Source organism: Neoarthrinium moseri (genome assembly GCF_022829205.1).
Source record: "Neoarthrinium moseri strain CBS 164.80 chromosome Unknown scaffold68_Wmoseri_CBS_16480, whole genome shotgun sequence".
In the NCBI taxonomy this organism is placed as follows: domain Eukaryota; kingdom Fungi; phylum Ascomycota; class Sordariomycetes; order Amphisphaeriales; family Apiosporaceae; genus Neoarthrinium; species Neoarthrinium moseri.
Genome location: NW_026055182.1, coordinates 25,119 through 47,028, shown reverse-complemented (window position 1 = coordinate 47,028; position 21,910 = coordinate 25,119). Strand labels below are relative to the sequence as shown.

Sequence of the window (21,910 nt, the reverse complement as noted above, 5' to 3'; positions counted from 1 at the left end):
TAGTCACGAACAAACGCGACAGTTCTCTTTATGAAATCTTCTTATGATAAAATCTATATTTTGCTCCACTATGTTTTTTGTTTTGTCCTGCCTTCCGTAGAAAGTAATCTGCAGGATATGTGACTGATCAGATAAAACTATGATTTATCTAGGGCATCCCTGATATAGTTCAAGTTCTCAATAGCAGCCAGGCCATAGAGCGCAGCATCATTGGTCGAGATCCAGCTAGCTTCATCGATTGGAGTCAAAACAGAGCTGTTGGCAATATGAACTGTGGCCCAGGGTGATGTCGGCAAGAACCCGTCTTTCGTGAATTCTTTCCAGGCACGTGCGGCGAGGGTCTCATTCTGAGTTTTGTAAGCAGCATAAGCTGTGAGTCGCGAGTGTCCTTGGTACAAGCTGAGGCTACCAAAGCTTTTGCCGTATCGTGCTGTCTGTTCAGCACCGGAAGCTCCATAGTAGTAACAATACTCGAGGTACGCGTCCAGGAAGCCTTCGGGTAGATCTCCATCGGTGTGATCATACAGTTGAGTGATTATCTCTTGCAAGCCAAAGACGCCATCGAGATGGGATACTACCACTACTCCATTATTGTGGGGGTCGGTCGGCGGCGGCGAGAACGACCCATCACTAGAGTTGTAGTATGCTTCACCGGTGACAAATCCATTCTTCAGTGCAACAATTCCTTTCATCCCTTCGTACAACTTTGCTTTGGCTTCCTCCCAGCGAGGGCCATGTCGTTCCCATTCTAAAAGCCAAGCACCCGCAAGACCCATCCAATCAAGCCCAATATTGATGTACAAGGCTTCACGATCAGGCACATATGTCACGTTTGGACTGCGTACCTTCCTCCTGGCGTCGACCAGGTAAAAGGCCTGCTCAGCATCCAAAACACCATGCACAACATCCCCGATTCTTTCGTCTCCTCCAGTAATGTAGTAGTATACCTTGCGATAGATCGTTGTAGAAATTCGAATTTGCTTGGCACTATCCCCCCAATGAAGAACACCATGTCGAGTTCCTAGACCCGAGAAATTGCCAATGTGGTACATGTCCACTTCGGATGAGTGTCTAACCTGGGCCTCGGCGAAGCGGAAGACGTCTGACCGGCCAGTTCTCAAGAAATAGTTCCAGAAGAACAAGTCGGGAGATAACTCAGAATTATCCCATGCGTAGCCGCCGATATCATATCTCCACGTGTGCCGATCCACATCGTAAGTATGCATGAAGTCTCCATGGTCCCAGAACCCATACCATCTGCGTTGCTCTACCTGAGCTTGGTAGTACTGTACTAGAAAGTCTAGGTGTTTTTCAATGGCACTCGAAGCTGCGGTAGAATTGTCGGGGGCACTCCAGTACGTCCCAATGGCCTGAGTGTCCTCGATGTATGCAGGATCAGCAATAAGCAAAGGGGGCTCCTTTGCGTAGGCGGCAAGGTTTGCAAGAGTCTCCGTAGGCGGGGTAGAGTCGAAACCAAAAAGAAAGACTTCGGAAGTTCTGGCAACGCCGTAAGGGGTATCGTAACCTCTCTCCCAATCTTCGTATGTGATCTCTAACGCATCCAGTTGCTTCGCATAAGTATCTTCTCCTAGGCCATCATGAAATGGACGAAGATCCATAGCAGGACCAGCCGGACTGTAGAGCCACAGAGTCACCTGACCGATGTCACTAGCAGCATTACGAATGTCTAGCCCGGTTGGATATCGTTTCCAGAAGTCTCGAAGACCGATAGCAAGACCGCCCCCAGTTGCCCCGCCGAGATATGCCAGTCCTTCAGAGCGGTTACCGCCCGGGATGTTAACCCAGGTATACCCAGCTTTTGTGCGCTTCTTGATGGTGAAACCATCTGCAGATAGTTGTGACAGGCTGTAGTCACCCCACGAAGGGATCCATTGCATTCTTGACGAAACTCGAGTATCCCAGGTAGAGGTGTCGGGAGTCTTCTCGCCTCGGAACTGTGCAGCGCGGACAGCCTGCCCAGGGTCTCTTCTGAGCCCAGTCAGGCCCTGTACAGCTTCATTGAGGAACCCCCCATCAACACCGGCTAGGCGTACGTGTCGATTGTAAAGCTCGTCGGATAATGGAACATCAAAGCGGATACCAATGCCTGTGATAAAATCCTTCTCCTGCTCTCCGTCGTAGATGATCGTATGGACGACTCTGATTGCTTCTGAACCTGCGTACAAATAGAAACGAAGAGTGAATTGCAACCACGGCTCGTGTTCGGGACCTGACGATAATTTATGGCTGCCTTTGATGGTCACAACACTCCGAACTGCATTGCCCTCAGTAACGGTAGCATCCTCGATTGCGCTTTGGAAGCTTGATTTCTCAGGTTGGCTGTCCACTATGTCATGATCCACAATCGAGGACTGAGACTGAAGAACCAGTAGGCCGTTTCGACCGATCGTCTTGCCACTCGCAGTTTCGATAGAACTGACCAAAACCGGACCCGACTTCTTGAATGTAGCAGTGATTTTCCCAGTATTGACTATAATGTCGTCACTAGACTCGGTGACTACTAGACTTGTTGTCCTGCGTCCAAATACGGGCGTTTGATAGTTGGAGGTACCATTTGATGGCTTAATGGTATAACCCGTAGGAACAGTCTCTGATGCAGGAACAGCATGCCCGGTCCATTTGATCGAATCATCCGGCCAATATGCCGTAACCCATGACTGCATCTGAACCTCCTCGCCGCTTGCAGCAGTTCCTGAAAAGGTGGTGGTATTTGCTGCGTATTTTCCGCGAGGCCAGGGAAGACCAAACGTGGTACCGAGGTTCCGGTTTGGCGCATCACCGAGCCATTGGACGGAGACACCATGGTCATTCCTGCTGTTGACGCTTGGTTGTGAGGACACCAAGGTCGCAAAGCCCACAGCAGCCAGGAAACGGGAGACTGTGCGATACATGGCTACTGAAAGAATAGACACCTCATGAGATCACACCTTGGTTTCATAGTCTTTCTCATTTGAATGTACACTGTTCAACGCTCATTTATGTACTAGCGACCAGCCAGTAGACTTCCAAGCTCGCCATTTTGATGTGGATCGTCTACCTTGGAACTTTAACCGGCGAGAGCTCGCTTATATTGTGCCTAGCCGACCTGAGAAAAAGATCAAGGGTTTTCGTGCTTGATTGCAATGGCCATACCGCTGAGCAGAGCTTGGCACCGTAGAGTCCAGATGCACCTAATCTCGCGTCATGCTTTGTGGGGCAAGTGGTCGGATCACTATGTCGCGACTGGCTCCCACCACGTGAAATTGAATCCACGAATAATGCCACGTCCAGCGGGTTGTTTACATGAACCGGAGGGCTCTGCTCATAAAAGCCCCCGCAAGATACCAGAAAGGACGGCCACAGAGAGTGCTGGGTCAAGGTTGGGGTTAGCCCCACCCAAGTTCGCTCCCCCGGGATAGCAATCAACCGAGGTTTGCTCCAATTTGGAGATCGCGTCAGTGGGAGTTGTTTGGGCATTTACGCCTGGAGCCCTTTGGAGAGCACTTACGACATTGGACCTATAGGATTATTGAATGGTATATCTTGAAAAATGCACTCAACATGGACGGTCCAGAAATGATATTTCGACCGGTGATCAGTGATGGAGTGTATGGCCCTAGCAACGAGCACATGGCTGTTGTTCGTCAAGGTGGTTCGGGGTAAGAATGCGGTCACAAGAGACTCGGGTCTTGCGACCGCTATATGTCATATGACGTCCTTCTTACCGGCTGCCATACGGACTGTGTCACAAAACCCCTCCTTGAGGTTCTTAACAGACCACATTTGAGAAACCTAATGATAGCCTGGTTATGCTAACAATGAGGCATTCATTTCTAAGGTTGTTACCATTTGTTTTGCTGGATGCCCTCCGCTAAGATTTTGAAGGAATGACTCTAGGATAACTCAAGTCGGATATATAGTCAATTTTCAGTCAAAGCCATCACGGTGTGTTTATTTATTTTGATAAAACGTGATCTTCTTGGCATTTGGGGGACCTGGGGAGACATGCCGTGTAAGACATGATTTACAACACATAGCGAAACATTATCTGGTGCAAGTCAGTGCCTGACAGAGTTTTGTGGGCAAGAAGTTTCGAACTTACGTTGTATTTATCCGTGACATCTTCGAATCCCTGGATGTCGCTTTCCCTATTCATCTCGGCAATCTCCTCACTCGACTTGCCCTCGAGGCTACGGTCCCGCTTTTTGTTCTCGCGTACGTAGAGGAAGCGGAGAATTTGGTTCAAGACGAGGTTGAGAACGAAGCCAGAAAGCATGGCGGCGATACCTCCGTGGTACGAAGGTGCTTCGGTACTCTTGAAGAATTGGGGACCTGCAATCTGGCCAACACAGTAACACACGAATACCCATCCGGATGCAACTGATCGCTTCGTGCTGCCAGCGATATTTGCTGAGAGCAGGCCAAGGATTACCATGAATCCGACGGGATACGTTCCTAAGAGCCACACTCCCACCAGCCTCCCCCATTTATTGGTTGTCGCAAGTTGATTGATGAGACATGTACCGATAATCTATTACTTGATGTCAATCTAGCAGCACTTGGTTTTCTTTGGAAAGGGAATACTCACCGGAGGAACCATAGCTACGCTGGCAACATGCAGACGAGACAATGGAATCTTCGCGCTGAGCCAGCCACACAATAACTGTGCGACTAGTTGCACAGTCGATAAGGGGAGATTCATGAGGGTGGCCTGAAGTGGTTCGAAGCCAAATCCTGTAATGATTAGAGATCCAAAGGAGAGGCCACCAGAAGCCAACGCATTAACGAATGATATCAGGCCAAGAATAATGATCTTCGGATCTGTTGCAGCCTCGAAAACCTGGTCCATAGCGAAATGTCGGCTCTTGGTTCCAGTCTTGTTTTCCACGACTCGTTGAATTGCGATGACTTTCTCCTCTTCACTGAGCCATTTGACGCGAGTTGGGCTGTCAGGTACGAATAACGTGAACACCACACCCCAAACGATGGTTGCAGAACCCAGTACTAGGTAAATGTATCTCCAGGTGCTAAGACTTCCTACGATATGACCGAGGCCGTATGCAATAAGTACGCCAACGAAGCTGCCCACACCGAGAAAAGATATCCATAGCGCCGAGCGGCTAGCCTGTTCTGATCTCGTCCACCAGATTCCGGTGACGGCAACGAAACCAGGGGAAATGGTGGCTTCGGTGACACCTAGTATAAACCGAGCTGTGGCAAGTCCCCCGAAGGAGGAACAAGCTGCCGTTGCCATGAGTACAACCCCCCACAGGATAATATTAGCACCCAGGAACTTGGCCACGGGAAATCTTTGGAGAATAGCAACGCCTGGGTATTCCGCGACCAGGTATCCGAAGTAGAATATGGAGCTGACCCATGAATAATCCTGGCCGACCAGCTTGTTGTCTGGAATTATGCCGTAGATTGAGCTATAACCCAAAGAAGTCTTGTCGATGAACTGCAGAGCGTAGGTAATGCATAGGAACGGGAGTATGCGCACTGCAGCAGTGGAAGTCAGTGATCTCTTCATGATGTCGGTTTGTAGGGGTTAGCAGCTCCTGACACTGGCCGCTAGCGCTCTATACCTGCGGGAAAGCGGCAGAAGAGTGGCTCCTGTTTTTACTTACTGTCAATCTTCCTTCGAACAAGCCGTGAAGTATCTGGATCTACAGCTCCCGCAATCAGCGCTCTTGCAGCAAGGTCGCCAGCTTCGTCCTTGATGTCTAGGTTGCTGCTATCATTAGCCGGCCGAATGTCGGCGTCGGCGTTGTGCTTTTCGCCGGCCATGTTGGTACGACTCGTACGAGGTCACTGCGTTCACGAGTGCGGTAATAAGAACTCAAGTCTAACTGGAGGAAAAGTGCATTTCGCTTCGCCGAACGAGGTGATATGTGCTCCTTTTCTCTTCCACGAGGCTTCTACAGCTACCGGCCATGACCGGACCGGCCCCGACAATAATCTAGAATTCACTGATAGTCGGCCACGTCCGGACCCATCGCCTGTGTCTCGGTGCCAGCAATGATTGGCTCAAACTGCCCAGAGGATCTCGCACAACAGCTAGCTCGTGCGCTAAGCGGTTGTTATTATCACTGATCTTGGAACTTAACTGCCGCGCGCAACCGGCTGAGGTGATGCGACGCTCTTCGTCGGGGGAGTCGGCTATTTCGCGGGGATTTGAAACAATTGCACGTACTTACATTCATTCATAAGGCCAATTTCGACAAGACCAGAAACCATCAGATCTGACAAGTACGAAGCCAGCGACACGCGTCCGGCCAGACTCTTTGAATTCCCTGTCCTAGATAATGCACTGCCATTAATCACTGCAGTTTGCGAACATCGAAGAGGGGAGTGCAGCCAATATGTTCCGCCTGTTGGATGATTATGTGGTGGTGTCTTGGGACGAGAGCGAGGATGAGGGGCAAGGGAACCCTGATTTCATCCAAGGCATCAGTGAATACGTCGACAACATTGCCGATGAGGTCTGGCCGGTCAACAAGAAAATACACGACAACCCGGAGCTCGGATACGAAGAATTCATAGCTCATGAAACACTAACCAAGTTCTTCAAAAGCCAGAAAGGATGGAAGGTAACGCCATCTGCCTACGGGTTGGATACAGCTTGGATCGCTGTCTGGGAAAGTGGCAAACCTGGCCCTGTGGTTTCCTTCAACGTTGAGATGGGTATGCACACATTCCTTCCATATCCGACGGTCCCGCTGACATACAAAGACGCGCTGGACGGTATAGGACATGCTTGCGGCCACAATCTGATCGCAACAGCTTCAGTGGCAGGCGGCCTAGCGACCGCCTCCATGATGGCTCAACACGGCCTTGGGGGAAGAGTCGTGGTCTTCGGAACGCCAGCAGAAGAAGGTGTGCTGATATCAGTTTTCAATGAGATGAAGGTACAGAACTGACATGTCTACAGGAGGTGGAGGCAAGATCAAGCTACTCGAAGCTGGAGCTTACAGAGACTATGATGTTGACATCAACCTAATCTCCCACCCCGGCATCACGCATGAATGCGCCTTGGTTCGTACTTCGGCTTACACCGCATTCAAAGTTGAGTATTTCGGACGCGAAGCTCATGCAGCTGCAAGCCCGTGGCTGGGCATCAACGCCCTCGACGCAATGATCACAGCCTATAATGCGATTTCAGTTCTGCGCCAGCAGACTATGCCTGGGGATGTTGTACAGGGACATATCAGCGAGGGCGGAGTTCGGCCCAACATCATACACGCCTACACCGCGGGAAATTGGGTGGTGCGAGCCAACACAAGCGCACGGCTGGATGAACTCAAGAAGAAAGTTGTGGCCTGTTTTGAGGCCGGCACTACAGCTACAGGTGCAACGCTCAAGATTACCCACACTCAGTCATACTCAGACCACGTACCTAATCGCGTTATGGGCCGGTCCTACCAGAGATACTTCAACGCACTCTCCCCTCCGGGACTGATCCCGGAAGACCAAGACGTCGACGAAATCCAGGGGCGCACAATGGCGAGCACTGATCAAGGGAATATCAGCTATGCCATGCCAAGTCTTAGCCCTGGATTCTCAATAGTCCCAGGGCCAGGCGGCAATGGTCCTCATAACCCAGAATTTGCCGATGCCGCTGGCACAAAAGACGCTTTCGACCGAGCTTTGCGAGTTGGTAAGGCCTTAGCTGGCACTGCTGTGGACATTTTGGCAACAGACGGCCTGCTTGCCACTGTAAAGGAAGAATGGAAGAAAGAAATCAAAGAAAGCGGAGGCCACAGATCTGGACACTAGCATTTGCGATCCGAACAAGCCAATCCAAGAAGGATCTGAACGATGTTCTTACGTCAACCGCGATGGCACGTTACCTAGACGTCGCTGTAGTAGTGCAGACGTCTTCCAGGATCCGAGAGCACCTTGAAACCCGGTAGCTATTGGTATAGACATGGCACTCACTGTTACAACTGATGTTGCAAGAGGCAAGTATCTTGAGCTTAACTGGTTGAGTGGGCAAGTGTTTAACCCGATGACCTTGAGGACTTCACGTCATGATGCAATGTTACATCCGTAGGAGGTGCGGTGTTTCCACAGGCTGGCCTGCGATAGCTTTTTTTGTCTTATCAGACTAATGAGTCTTCTTGACCATAGACCATGTGACTTTCTGAAAACTGAGCGAGAGAGAGGCGTGACGCAGATTCGTAGGAATAGACAAAGGTCGACGTTCACTGGTGGAATCCAGAGGCTTGCCAGGCTATCCAAAATGTTGCCATAGACTAGAAAGCTGTGTTCCACGTCTCTTGTACCAGTATAGATTGGCCGGGGTCCCGTAGGGTGGCAGTGGCCTGTAATGTTTCGGACCGATTGATATCCCCTAGGGATACATGTAATTGGGTCAGGCGTCTTGGAACTCGAACTACACTAGACTCCATACGACAAAGGGAGGGGGTGTAAATAACGCATGGGGAGTTTTGTAGGTTACTACGGATGCTGGAAGGAAGAGATGATAAAGACATTACCGAATGCAGTTTACGAGAATCCTTTATCAGCCGTACAGCTCCTGCTTGTGGTTCTGCTTCAATTTGATCTATGCTTGCCCTAGGCACATTCGTTTGGAGGCGACGCATCACGTTGCATGCGTTGACGGTTCCAACCTCGGCTACTGGTGATTGCTGAATGCGTTCCCATCAGGCAGGTTTCTACGCAATATTGAGATGGTGCAGCCGTAGCAATTTCCAATCTCATGGTCGGCGTAAACCCGCCTTTACATCCCCGCCACGATTTTCTCCTCTGCCCGGGATGAGACTCACAGTCATGGAGCCATAAGAGGGAGAGGAGAAAAGAAGAAACGACGGGCCAGAGTAGAGCAAACTTGTGATACAGTGTCTTTGATGTATTGGTCTCGAAGACGTCTGGAAAGATTGGCTTGCCCCGCTACCTTCGCTAAAATGGTGCTGAAGGCCGAGCGCGTTCCCGCACGTGCTTTGGGTCATGGTGCAAATCCGTGAGCCGGAACGGGCCATTTACGGGGCTTTAATAGCTTAATCAGCGGTTGTCCAATGCCACCCCAAAGTCCGGGGTAGGCCAACCAGCGTCGACAACACGCTAGTGCAGGTACAAGCCCCTGGTGCGTGACCGTAATTCCGTGCCCTGGCCAATAGCCGGTCGATGATAGCCCCAGACTGCTGCCAGGTGGTACAGGGAGTCACGACAGCAGAGTCTGATGAATCTCTTGCGGTCAGCAGGGGAAAGGGTGTCGGCGCGGCGATGTCACCCTCCACACCCAAGGCTGTCGGCGTTGCTGGCGTTAGTTGGCTATGCTGGTCAAGCGACAGCAGGTGCAGTATCCTCTTTGGGGCTGATCCGGCCCACGAGTTTAACAGGCAAGGATATCTCCCATTCATCTTACTCATATGCCACAGTTTTTCTTTTGCATGACATGCGATCCACGGACGGCACGGCCAAGAACTAGTCGCGGCGTCTTGGCCGGCCAAATCATTCGCAATTCTGTCGAGCCATGATTGGAGCCCATTGCCAGATGACAGGCATCCAAGTGCTGAGTGATGATCCAGGTGTCGATTGGATCCATAAGTACGTTTCCTTGTTTGCTCATTAATATATAAAGGGCAGTAACGATCTGCGTGCGAATTTGTGGCACTATAAGCTTTGACGGAAGCGAAGCCCGACTGCCTGGTAACTCTAGCGCATCTTATTCTTATTCTTGTACACTCCTTCAGACATATATAACTTGATTGTATAATATGTTCACCATAATTCCTGTCCTTTCCACCTTGTATGTGGCCTTGCTTCCTGGCCTAGCTTTGGCAACGGCTCCCCCGGCTTACTCAGGATACAACACAATCTGGTCCTCGTCTTTCGCCGGCGACGCTGGACTACTTCCAGATACCAGTAGCTGGAATATTATTACAGGAAACCTCGGCGTAAATGCAGAATTAGAGACTTATACCTCTTCTTCGAGGAATTTACAACGAAGCGGAGGCCAGACACTGCAGATCGTCCCGTGGAAAGACTCTTCGGTCTCCGGGGGCTGGACCTCTGGCCGGATCGAGAGCACCTACACTTTCACCCCGAAGGCCGGCGGTCGGACAATGGCCGAAGCATCTATCCGTTTCGGTACCAATGGCATCGGCAATAAGCAAGGCATATGGCCGGCTTTCTGGCTTCTTGGTGACTCCATACGCCATGGCACAGCCTGGCCGGCTTGCGGCGAGCTGGACATCATGGAGACAGTCAATGGCTATTTGACTGGGTACGGTACTGTGCACTGCAACGTTTACCCAGGTGGCGTGTGTAATGAGCCAAATGGCATCCAGGGGTCGATCGCGATTCCAGACCAAAGCTGGCACACCTGGCGCATTGTCTGGGACAACACGCCTAGCAGTTGGACAAGCCAGACTATCACTTGGTACATGGATGGCCGAGCCTTTCATGAAATCAGCGGGGCTCAGATCGGTGATCAGAACACTTGGAACAGCCTCGCACACAGCGCCGTCTTCTTTATTCTGAACGTTGCTGTCGGCGGGTCTTGGGTAAGTTCGAATACTTACTAGGTGCATTCCCTATTAAGGTTTCAGAAAGCTGACCATTGTCAATAGCCCGGAAATCCCAACTCTGCTACTTTGGATGGCTACGGCAGCATGATGGAAGTCGGCTACGTTGCCCATTACTCTTCAACGTAAGGATACGTGGCTTAATTAGAGAGCTTGGATGGATAATTCTTTGTCAGTATTCTTGATACCTTGGTATTCTGTGTATATTCGTATTGTGAATAAATTCATTGTACAGCCATGTTGAACAGTATTGTTCGTGATCGGTAAAGCTTCTCTTCCAGGAGCACTCTACATATCAGTGAATACTGATCATCCTGTATAAGATGCAAACATGTCGGTCGTCCTGATCTGAGCTCATGTATTGTGACTCTCATTGGCGTCCAGAGTTGACGTATTGTAGGGTGACATGAGATCAGCCGGGAAGAAATTGAATAAATCTGTCGTAACCACGTCGTTTTCTAGATAGTAACTCGTGTTAGCTATTTTTGTGATGCATGCTTAATGTTTTTCGAACATGCAATAGGCATTTTTGAATCACTTACGGAAGTATGCCAAAGGGTCAGTAGAGTCCGAATAGTTGGCCAAACCAACAAATCCGCCTGGCCTCTGATAGGCTCCCTGGACCACAGGGGCTGGAAGATTACTGAGGTGAATCAGCTGTTCGGTGGAATGTGACGTGGTACTCAAGGAAGGGAACTGTATGTTCTGATGGCTCGACGACTGCGCTCGAGTGGGTCTGCCCGGAGACTGTTGCGGTGGTAGGTTTGGTATGTCAGCCACATCAGAAGGACTGTTCTGTTGCGCTAGAAATCCCTGTACGATTCTCAAGACCTGCTGTACAGAGTGTTGCGTAATGGTGACAGGCTCGTCTTGTATCATCGTGCTGAGGCATCGTAGTGCCGTTTGAATGTACTCGATATTGTAAGTTTGCTTCGCGGGATGCCGTACAAGATCGTAGAGTAGTACCACACAGGAGGCATCTATGAAGAAAGCATTGTATCTCATCGACTAACAGGTCGGTCAGTCACTAGCGATTGCCCAAGGTTCAGGTCGGCATCACTAACTCTGCAAATTTCGTTCTTTCGGAACGCGGAGCTGGTGTAGACCATGGAATCTTGGGCCGCGTCGGTCGCGTGGCGACATGCCTGCCTGAGCCACATTGCCTCTGATTCCTGATGGCCATTTCCTTGCTGTAGTGCCGACTCAGCGATAAGAAATGGCCTGTACGTGAGGATTATGCTATGGTAGTACACTGAAGGATATGAGAACGTAGTATTATACTGTGTGTAGCAGACAAGGGCTCACCATTATGAAGTTGATGTAAGGAGACTCCATCTGGAAACTTCTGTCGACTTCCCAGACTGGCAGGTCCGATACCATACTGCTCAGCAAACTCGCGTAGTCGACCATGAATCTTCTCTGCAGCAACATAGAGTTGACCCAGGGAATCGTATCGCCGACCGTAGATAATCCGTGCACCATCTTCGGCAATATGTGCCAGTTGACAGAGACAGACTAAGACTGGCTGATCGTCTGGAAACGATGCCGAAATGCCAGTCATCTTGAGGGTACTTTCCCTCCCTAGGGCTAGTGCCTGAAAGCTAGAAGACGAACGGTTAATAATGCAGAACAGAAGGATTTGCAGTGAAGAGCGTGTACTTCTCATGGAAATAAAGACACCACAAGGTAGTGCGTCGCCTCTGAAGCATTTCGGCTGGCACGAATCTTACGTCACTTTCCCTGTGTAAACCCATGGCAAGAGCTTTTCTGCTAGCAGTTCCAAGGTTGAGATAGGTTGAGTTTGGCCGCCCCATGTTGGTTTGATATTCTGCCAACAGAATAGAAAGCTGTATCATCAACAGGCTCACAGTGTCGTCGCAAACCACTGCCTGCTGTTTGGCTTTGATGAACAGCATCTCAGCGGTGTCGGTATAGGTCGTCAAGAGAGCACCTATGGCGAGGATCGCTAACCCGACAGCTCGTCTTTCAGGCGACACAACAGTCTCGGATCCATCACAGTAAAGCTGATGGAGCAATTCGTCTAATTCCTGTTCAGTAAAAAGAGGGAGAACTTTACAGGTTGCAGACTTGAATTGTATGAGAAACTCTGTAGCTTGAGCAAGGGAGACTGCAGATGATAGGGACGTATACGAGGCCAGCTGTGGCGGCGTACGAGAAGGGGTACCGAAGAAGATAGCCCTTTGCACAAATAAGTCTAAGCCGGGGCCACCTTCCTGCACCTCTCGATCACCAGCAGAGGCATGAGGACCTGAAGACAAGATCTCTCTATGTAGTTGCTGTAGGAATGCAAACTGCGAGGAGGGACCATAGAACAGCCGGGAGCTCTCGATGGAATCTGCCTCGTTACCGTGAGTGGCAGCGACGCTGTGATAAAGCTGGTCACGAGCCGCCGCCGTCTGCTCTAAAGGAGACTTCTCGCCGTGCGTATTGGGTGCTACCGTTCCAGGTTGTCCTCCACCGGGGGAAGGTCTGTCCTGTCTGGCATCCGAGTCGGCATTCCGACGAGTTGACTTGCGAATGCGAGTTCGTTGGCGATAAACGCACTCAGACGGCTTCCTTTGGCACCTATGGCAAGGATGGGCTCCATCGCACCTAATTTTCCGTTTGCGACACGGCTCGCAAGCCTTGGGAATCTTTTCAACATCCATGAAACGAGAGTCGGATTTATGGATTTAGTAGGTGACGTTGGGCAGAGGTAAAGCTCCATCAGCTAGGTAACAGTGACCAAGCTAGACGCTAATTTGGTCACTAGCGCTGGGTGATTGGTAAATTGCTGAATAATGGGCCTGCGAAATGATTTCGCCTTACCCGTATTTCCGTATTTCCGTGTTTCCGTGTTTCACCACCGATAATGCACGAACTGACTCCCAGAGGGCACTGCAACCCGAGCCTGCGCCAAGAAAACATATAATATTCGGGTTTGAGATGACGGAGCAGCTCGCTGAGAGCGACGCACCGAGCGGGAGGCTCGGAATTAGTATTATGGAGTATCTGGCAACCAGTGCCTACTGCCCTAGCACTGCTTTGTGCGCTGAGTTGAAAGACTTGATTAATTCCGATGGAACTCCTATCTTTACTGTACGCTGCTCATTTTGCTTCAATCAAGTACAAAAGATCTCAACGCCTCGAAACCCAATCCTGCGGTCACAAGGGCAAACGCCGGGTTTCCTGCTCATTTGTGGATTTAACGTGCCCAAGTCACCATGGCTCAAACGCCACCGCCCGCTGCTAAACAAGCAGCAACACACAATGTAGACAGCGCCTCTAGCCGAGAAAAGTCATCCAAGGGGTTGACAGTGACATTCAAAGATGTTTCGGTAGAAGTTCACGGTTTGGGCGAAGACTACGGGTCGACATGCTTGTCTGTACTTGCCGACCTTGTCCCGTCATTTGGATCGAACCCAAAGCCTGTCAGGGTACGTCGACTTTTCGGCGCCACTCACAACAAATCAACATGTTATCTGACCTCCGAATTAGCATATACTCAAGGACGTCACTGGTCAAGTCCGCCCAGGCGAGATGGTAGGCATCCTCCCCTTGCCAGACGTAAAGCTCGTGTGCTAAATTTACCTCGAAGCTCCTTGTTCTGGGAAGACCAGGTTCTGGGTGTACCTCACTTTTGAAAGTCATTTCCAACATGCGCGAAGAGTTTCACCAAGTGACAGGACAAGTGCACTATGGGAATGCCAATGCCAATGAAGCCAAGAAATTCCGCCATCAAATAACAATGAATACTGAAGGTAAGATCTATATGGGCAATCTATTTGCCCTGCCTGCTAACACGAGCCAGATGATGTCCATTTCCCGACTCTTAAAGTCTCTGAAACCATGGACTTTGCCACCTCTGCCAAAGCCCCAAAGTCGCAGCTAGGCATAACCACAGACGCTAAATCTTACGTTAAGAAGCAAACGAAGAGTATCTTGTCATCTCTTGGAATAAGTCACACAGCCGAAACAGTCGTGGGTGACGAGTACATCCGGGGTGTCTCTGGCGGAGAGAGAAAACGAGTCTCGTTGGCAGAGGTTATGGCAACCGAGGTCGGTTTTGGAAACGCGTCTGGTGGTCCTTTGCTGATTCGATATAGGCAACAGTACAATGTTGGGACAACTCGACTCGTGGGCTCGATGCTAGCAATGCTCTGGATTTTGCCAAGGTTCTACGCCGTACAGCAGATGAACAGGGTAGGACAATAGTTGCAACGCTGTATCAGGCTGGGAATGGCATTTTCTCCCAGTTTGACAAAGTTCTGGTTCTTGTTGAAGGAAGAGAGATCTACTACGGACCTGCATCCACGGCCAAGCGATACTTCGAGGACATTGGCTTTCGCTGCTCTCCCGGGGCAAACGTTGCTGATTTCTTGACTTCTGTTGCGGTGCCGACCGAAAGGGAAATCATACCTGGTTATGAGAACGAGGTACCAACGACGCCCCACGAGTTTCAGCAAGTCTATCGAGCGAGCTCAATGTTCACACGAATGATGCACGAGATAGACTCGGAAAGCGATGTTCGACTAGCTGAACAGATTGAGAGCCTCGAGAGCGCTAGAAGGCAACATAAAAATAGGAGTGTTCCTCTGCTATCACGAGAGAACAGTCCGTACCAGGTGTCTTTCGTCAAGCAAGTGTCAGCCTGTACTACAAGGTATGCTCAAACAGCATCAATCTGTTGAATCTCACTATTAACTCCTGATAGACAATTCCAGGTCATATGGGGCGATCGCTGGTCAAATTCACTGAAACTCGGTTCTGCATTGATCATTGCCATTGTTGCCGGCAGCTTGTTCTACGATTTGCCAGATACGACAGCATCGATATTCTCACGCGCAGGTGCTCTGTTCTGGCCCATGATGCATTTCGGTCTCGTTTCCATGTCTGAAACTACTGCTTCATTCTCTGGGCGGCCAATCATATCCCGCCACAAACGTCTCGCTTTCACTCGCCCAGCTGCGCAAGCCATTGCTTGCACAATCACCGACATACCAATGGTTGTAACCCTCTTCAGTATATACGAGATCGTTTACTACTTCATGGTGGGATTCCAACAGGATGCTGGCAAATTCTTCACTCAGTGGTTTGTTTTCATTGTTTCCACGCTGTGCTTGACATCCTTCTACAGGATGGTAGGAGCATGGTGCAAACACTTTGGGTTCGCAGCTCAGATTACCGGCTTTTCCACCATGGTAATGATGGTCTACGCAGGTGGGTTGCTTGGGAAATGCGTGTCACAGATATTTACTGACACATAACAGGTTGGCTAATACCAGTTCCCGAAATGCACCCATGGTTCCAGTGGATCAGTTATATCAATCCGGTTACATACGCATTCAGTGCGGCTATGGGAAGCGAAGTGAGCACTCTGGTGATGGATTGTGTCGAGCCTCAGTATGTCCCGTTCGGAGATGCCTACAATGGGAGTGCCTACCGCAGTTGCACGCTGGCGGGGTCCACTTCAGGCTCTTCAACAGTTCTTGGAAAGGATTATCTGCAACAGCAATATGGTGATTCAACACAGCACGTTTGGAGGAATATCGGAATTGTGATTGCTTTCTGGATATTCTTCGCACTATCTTGCGCGATTGGATTCGAGGTCAACCTGCATTCCGACGCTGGATCGCAGGTTCTGTTCGATAAAAGAAGCCGACAGCGTGAGTTGTTAGCTGAGCAGGACGCTGAGAAGGGCCTTACCCCTGACTCGACGTCCATGAGTTCGAACGATATGCCGGAAACTTCAATCAGTTCAGGCAAAACTATCTTCACATTTCGGGACATTAACTACTATGTACATGTTTCTGGAAAAGAGAAGCAGCTCTTGGACGACGTCTCCGGATATGTCACTCCAGGGAGGCTTGTAGCTCTGATGGGAAGCTCAGGTGCCGGCAAAACCACGCTGATGGATGTTCTTGCACAGCGAAAGGATTATGGAAGACTTACAGGCAGCATTACTGTGAACGGCGAACCTCAAGGCATCAGCTTTCAACGAACGACAGGTTACTGTGAGCAAAATGATGTGCACGAGCCAACAGCAACCGTCAAGGAGGCCCTGTTGTTCTCTGCAAGACTACGCCAGAAGCACGATATTCCAGATGAGGACAAAGTAGCGTATGTGGAGCGCATCATGGATTTGCTGGACTTGACCCCCCTCCAGCATGCGATTATTGGCTGTAAGTCCACAATCTACTCTTGAGCTATGAAATCATTCTTAACCTAGGCACCAGCTCCTGGATCCGGTCTCTCTATCGAACAGCGAAAGAGACTGACTATTGCCGCTGAATTGGTGGCAAAACCATCTCTTCTTTTCCTGGACGAGCCAACCTCTGGTCTAGACGGCCAGTCTGCATTCGAAATTTGCAGGTACATGCGTAAGCTTGCGGCGGCTGGCCAGACAATCATTGCTACTATCCACCAACCGTCTGCCGCATTGTTCGAGGCCTTTGATGAGCTTCTCCTCCTGACCAAGGGTGGCAAAACCACGTATTTCGGCCCTACAGGGAAGGATTCCTCGATTGTGTTGGACTACTTCAACCAAAGAGGTGCTCCTTGTCCACATGATGCTAATCCGGCTGAGCACATCGTCGATGTCGTGCAAGGGCGGTTGAACCCCGATACGGATTGGGCCAGACAGTGGACTGAATCCTCTCAACGACAGCTCATGATGACCGAACTCGAGAGGCTCCAGAAAGACCGCAGCAACAAACAATCCATGGACACAGACAAACTCAAAAGCTTTGCCTCACCTCTTTCCTACCAGCTTGTTCTTGTCACTAAACGGCAAATCGTATCACTCTGGCGGAACCCCGACTACGTGTGGAACAAGATAATCCTCCATATCACTAGTGCACTTTTTGGAGGATTCACATTCTGGATGATTGGCGACGGTACTTTCGACCTGCAACTACGCCTGATGTCTGTTTTCAACTTTGTGTTCGTGGCTCCGGGGTGCATCAACCAGCTGCAACCTTTGTTTATTCGCAACAGAGATATCTTTGATACTCGCGAGAAAAAGTCCAAGACTTACAGCTGGCTAACCTTCATATCGGCACAGCTCATATCTGAGATTCCTGTTTTGATACTTTGCGCGACTATTTATTTCGTCAGTTGGTACTTCACTTGCGGGTTCCCAGTAGCAGCCAGCAGCTCCGGCCAGGTTTATCTTGAGATGATACGTAAGTTAATCCGCACATGTTCACATACTTGAAGCTGACTCTACTGCAGTTTACGAGTTCCTCTATACTTCTATTGGACAGGTATGTTCCCTGGGAAATGTAGTGCATGCTAAGTGGCTAATTCAGCACTCCAGGCTATCGCGGCGTATAGCCCCAATGAGTATTTCGCAGCTCTGGTGAACCCGATCGCGCTCGGCTGCGGACTCATATTATTCTGCGGCGTCATTGTTCCTTATTCCCAGATTCATGCTTTTTGGCGCTGTAAGTACCGAAACTTGACGGTCCCTTCTACACCGTAACACCAACCTCAGCTCCCAGTCGGAGCTTACTGGCGTTTCAAACCGGGCGCAACGCTGTACATTGTTAAATCGTTTAGAGAATGCTGTAAAGGAGTTGCTAATTTTATTGTTCCCTCAGATTGGTTGTACTACTTGGATCCTTTCACCTATTTGATCGGGGCCCTCCTGACTCCTGTGGCCTGGGATGCCACTGTACAGTGCTTGGACAGTGAGCTGACTTACATTCCACTACCCACAAACACGACTTGCGGCGAATATATGAGCGATTTCCTGGCCAAGAATGCAGGATACTTGGTCGATGCCGCCAGTTCCACGTCGTGTGCGTATTGCGAATATAGCACTGGCGCTGATTACCTGAAAACGATGAACATCAACGCCAAGTATTATGGTTGGCGAGACGTACGTAATGATGCCACCGCCATGGCGGCAACTCCCTCTTTCTGGTTGATGTATTGGCTAATGTGCTCTTTCTAGGTTGGCGTCACTGCTTTATTCTGTCTCTCATCATATGCCTTGGTCTTCTTGATGATGAAACTTCGAAGCAAGGCTACCAAGACTACTTCCTAGGCAATGCTGAAGATGTTCCGACATGCGCTGTATCATGATACTCGAACGGGAATACGGCTTCGAGTCGTTGTGACGTTTCAGTTGTATCGAACTTTTTCTTTCTTGGTTGGGGAACTCTAGACTAGACACGAGGCCTCCGGTGGCAGGTCCTAGATTTGGGTTAGATTTGAAGAGCGATCCAAGGTGAGGCCATCACTGTGGGCACTTCACAGTGCTTTTCTCGCAGATATGGCCAATACAGATGCTAGGGATTAAGAACTTGTTCTGTTTGCATTCGTGACCACCAGTGTAGCTCTCCATACGTCAGTCGAGACGGTGAATTCGTTTCGTGGTTAATGCAAGGTGTACCTTGTACCTTGCAGGCATCACGTGGCGATAAGCATAGAAAGCTGCAGTGCGGGCGGGTGTGATAGCATTAGCGCCACCATCCATGGACTCGAGTCCCCAGAATAAAGTTGCGACGTCGAGTAGTTGAAAGTTGGAGGGATTCGCATGACACCTCTCGTCGTTAGGCGCTGGCATCAGCGGCTGGTCTTGTCCAGCATGGGAGTCTAAGCACACCATTGCATTGCTACGTCGCTTGCGTTCCTGGCGACGCGACCCATGGTCCCGGCCGCCCCATGGCTAAGAAGAACAAGAAGGCCGCCTCGGCCAGCGAGGGGCCTGATCGGCGGGTTGACAATGCGACAACACCAGCGCCGACAGCGCCCTTGGCTGATTCGAGTGCCCCCCAAAAGGGCAACAAATCGCACCCCGTGGCTCAACCCTCATCGTCACCACTGGTGATATGTAGGAACAAGTCAGTAGGAATTCCTGGCTCGTCCCGCCGGCCCATTGCGCATCGCTGACGCCCACCCCGATAGACACTGGAAGTACATCTCCTCCTTTCACGGCCCATGGCTCCAGCTGCCGCTGGAAGTCCTCGAGACGATCGCCAATGCCAACTACTACATGCCGCTGCCCCGTCCCGTGGACCCCGCTGTCTTCTACGACCTCCTCAAAATTCGGCATCTTGTCGACGATGCCACCGACCTCGCTGTCCGCGCCGCGAACGGGGTCACGTCGGCCTCCATGTCGAACTCGCTCGCGAGTGGTGGTGCGCCGCACCACATGCAGGCACTAGGTCTCGGCCTCATGAACGGTGCAGGGATGAAGCTGAGCCCCGAAAGGCGCTTCCGATTGCGGGAGCAGGCTACGCAGAAACTGTCACGCGCATATCATATCGACGAGATCGCATCCAGCGTGGCCACCATGCAGTCCACCTCGACTCTCGAGAACGTTGCTGGCTTGGTTCTTCAGCGAGCACCCGATAATCCTGATGCCAATTACGTCCACTTCTTTCATGAGAAGATCCCAAGCCGGCAGCTTGCCGAATGCACAGAACTCAGCGCTCTCGACCCGGTCATCAGTCAGAGGCACAACGATTGTGAACCTTTGAGGACAAGAGCTATCGTGCGCATGTTCAAGAACGACTTCGAGGGCGCAGCTCAAGATCTTACCCGAGCCTTGGGGGAATATCGACTGCATCACTCGGCTCTGCACCGACCTTCTCCCGAGAATATGCAACTAGAGAAACGGCAAGCCCGGCGCCGGGAAACACCATCATTAGATGAGCGGGATCAGCCCAAGAGCACCGAGGTCCAACTACTCTTTCAAAGAGCTGGTTGCTATCTGACTCTCGCTTGTGGTCATGTGGAAGGATCCCTCCCTAAACCGACTACCGTCCAAAATGACCAGAGTGGGAAGAACAACCAAAACAGCAGCCCAACATTGTCCTTAGTCGAAATCTCAGCTGCCGAAAAGGAGCCCACCAAAAGAGAACTTGAGAATCGGAAGGCTGTGAGAATGTATGCAAAACGCGCGCTGCGTGATTACATGGAGTATCTCAAGAATCTGCATTACTCCCCGAATCTCCCTATCGAAATGTCTGATGAATTTACCCGGCAGGTGAATCAGGCCAGCCATCGCAGAAGATATCAGAGCCAAGGTCGCAATAGTTCACAGGATTCGTCTGGCCTAAACGGTGGCAATTCTACTCATAGGGTTTACTCGCTTCATGAACTGTTTTCTGCTACACCGCCAGCTGACCTGCCAGCTTATCCCAGCACGGACATTGTTACTGCATCAGCAGCCGGGTCGGTTGAAACAGTCATGGAATTTGTAACATACCATCCCCTCCTTACGGATGTTCTCCACTCACTACTCTTATGCCATGCCCTCATTCAAACCTCGGCCAAGGAGCACCAACGTCATGCTTATATGGTAGCCCGTCTGGCAAGACTAGCAGATGGATACCCGATATTCCAGGCTAGTCGGTCTCCTGCACGAGCTGACTGGATAGAGGTTCTACGCCGCGCAGAGAATTGGGTGGAGTTGACTGCATCATGGGAGTCACTGTGTGCCCCTGCACCGCTTTTGACCGCGATGTCTCCTGGAGGAAACCTTTCCGCTGCTACTGCAAGCGCCAATGCATTAGCGATCACTGGCGGGCCGAGTACCACGGAAACTGAGGAGCAGCGGAAGGACCGCCTTAGACATCAGGCTATCATTGAAGCCCTTGAAGACGAGCGCGTCAACGATGAATCAAGCTTTAAGGCTGCAATCTTGGCACGCCAACGCAGAGCTGAGGCTGAGCACGCCAATGCTCCACTTGCCAATAGCAACGGGAATAGTAACGCCGCCAATTCCCCTTCGCTTTCGAGCCAGAAGCGCTGGGCAGTGGATGATGGGCGCGAGTATCCGATCCTAACGGAGAGGGCTGAGGCCGTTGCACGATGGGTCCGCGAGGCGCCTGCGGGCTCTGGGGTAGGGGGCGGAAGACGGAAAAAGAAGCCGGCCGCTGCCAAGCGGCCTCCCTCCGCACCTACCAGCAATAACAGTAATGAGAGCTTCGAGCCCACCGAAGTAGATTAGATTACTGGTCCGGTTTTTGCAACGGACGAGGCGGTTGAATATCCGCCAATACCGCTCATCTTGTATTTTTGCCTTGCCAGACGCTGAAGAACGCGTTAGGGTGCTTGTGCTAATCAAGCCTCAAGAAGGCCAACTCCGAAATTACGATGACGGGAGCGCAAGAGCGCAGACGAATCGGCTCGTTTCCAGTTGAAGTCTATTTTCGTCGTAGTTCAAGTAACACAACGACGTGTGAGGCTGTTTCGATTGCATGAACGTGAAGCATTGGTGCCGGTTCATCGGCTTTGGATACCCCCCCCTTTATGCCGTCGTTTCCCATAGGGCCTCTGCATGTCGAGGTGTAGATGACATTGTTCAAAGGGATTTGAAAACAGACCTGCCTTGGATACTGGGAAAT

At 50.7% G+C, this 21,910-nt stretch overlaps 7 protein-coding genes across 7 annotated transcripts; 4 read left to right on the top strand and 3 right to left on the bottom strand.

Moving 5' to 3' along the window:
- Nucleotides 1-137: 137 nt before the first annotated feature.
- Nucleotides 138-2,912, bottom strand: JN550_011441 (uncharacterized protein; the record flags this gene model as incomplete). Its single annotated transcript, XM_049309807.1, has 1 exon — nt 138-2,912. The coding sequence occupies one exon, from the start codon at nt 2,910-2,912 to the stop codon at nt 138-140; it is 2,775 nt and encodes a 924-aa protein (XP_049166548.1).
- Nucleotides 2,913-4,024: 1,112 nt separating this feature from the next.
- Nucleotides 4,025-5,787, bottom strand: JN550_011440 (uncharacterized protein; the record flags this gene model as incomplete). Its single annotated transcript, XM_049309806.1, has 4 exons — nt 4,025-4,048; nt 4,103-4,531; nt 4,589-5,499; nt 5,628-5,787. 4 exons carry the CDS (start codon nt 5,785-5,787, stop codon nt 4,025-4,027), a joined length of 1,524 nt encoding a protein of 507 aa, XP_049166547.1.
- A 575-nt stretch (nt 5,788-6,362) lies between these two features.
- Nucleotides 6,363-7,776, top strand: JN550_011439 (uncharacterized protein; the record flags this gene model as incomplete). The annotated part of the gene is made up of 2 exons (XM_049309803.1): nt 6,363-6,876; nt 6,932-7,776. The coding sequence occupies 2 exons, from the start codon at nt 6,363-6,365 to the stop codon at nt 7,774-7,776; spliced, it is 1,359 nt and encodes a 452-aa protein (XP_049166546.1).
- A 1,964-nt stretch (nt 7,777-9,740) lies between these two features.
- On the top strand, nt 9,741-10,679 carry JN550_011438 (uncharacterized protein; the record flags this gene model as incomplete). Its single annotated transcript, XM_049309802.1, has 2 exons — nt 9,741-10,529; nt 10,596-10,679. The coding sequence occupies 2 exons, from the start codon at nt 9,741-9,743 to the stop codon at nt 10,677-10,679; spliced, it is 873 nt and encodes a 290-aa protein (XP_049166545.1).
- Nucleotides 10,680-10,904: 225 nt separating this feature from the next.
- Nucleotides 10,905-13,219, bottom strand: JN550_011437 (uncharacterized protein; the record flags this gene model as incomplete). The annotated part of the gene is made up of 5 exons (XM_049309801.1): nt 10,905-11,008; nt 11,093-11,558; nt 11,615-11,802; nt 11,856-12,151; nt 12,210-13,219. The coding sequence occupies 5 exons, from the start codon at nt 13,217-13,219 to the stop codon at nt 10,905-10,907; spliced, it is 2,064 nt and encodes a 687-aa protein (XP_049166544.1).
- A 555-nt stretch (nt 13,220-13,774) lies between these two features.
- Nucleotides 13,775-18,600, top strand: JN550_011436 (uncharacterized protein; the record flags this gene model as incomplete). The annotated part of the gene is made up of 13 exons (XM_049309800.1): nt 13,775-13,987; nt 14,049-14,093; nt 14,149-14,311; nt 14,362-14,609; nt 14,657-15,213; nt 15,265-15,642; nt 15,688-15,770; nt 15,821-16,732; nt 16,787-17,734; nt 17,784-17,815; nt 17,869-17,995; nt 18,152-18,432; nt 18,508-18,600. The coding sequence occupies 13 exons, from the start codon at nt 13,775-13,777 to the stop codon at nt 18,598-18,600; spliced, it is 4,080 nt and encodes a 1,359-aa protein (XP_049166543.1).
- A 620-nt stretch (nt 18,601-19,220) lies between these two features.
- On the top strand, nt 19,221-21,513 carry JN550_011435 (uncharacterized protein; the record flags this gene model as incomplete). Its single annotated transcript, XM_049309799.1, has 2 exons — nt 19,221-19,399; nt 19,464-21,513. 2 exons carry the CDS (start codon nt 19,221-19,223, stop codon nt 21,511-21,513), a joined length of 2,229 nt encoding a protein of 742 aa, XP_049166542.1.
- Nucleotides 21,514-21,910: the final 397 nt, after the last annotated feature.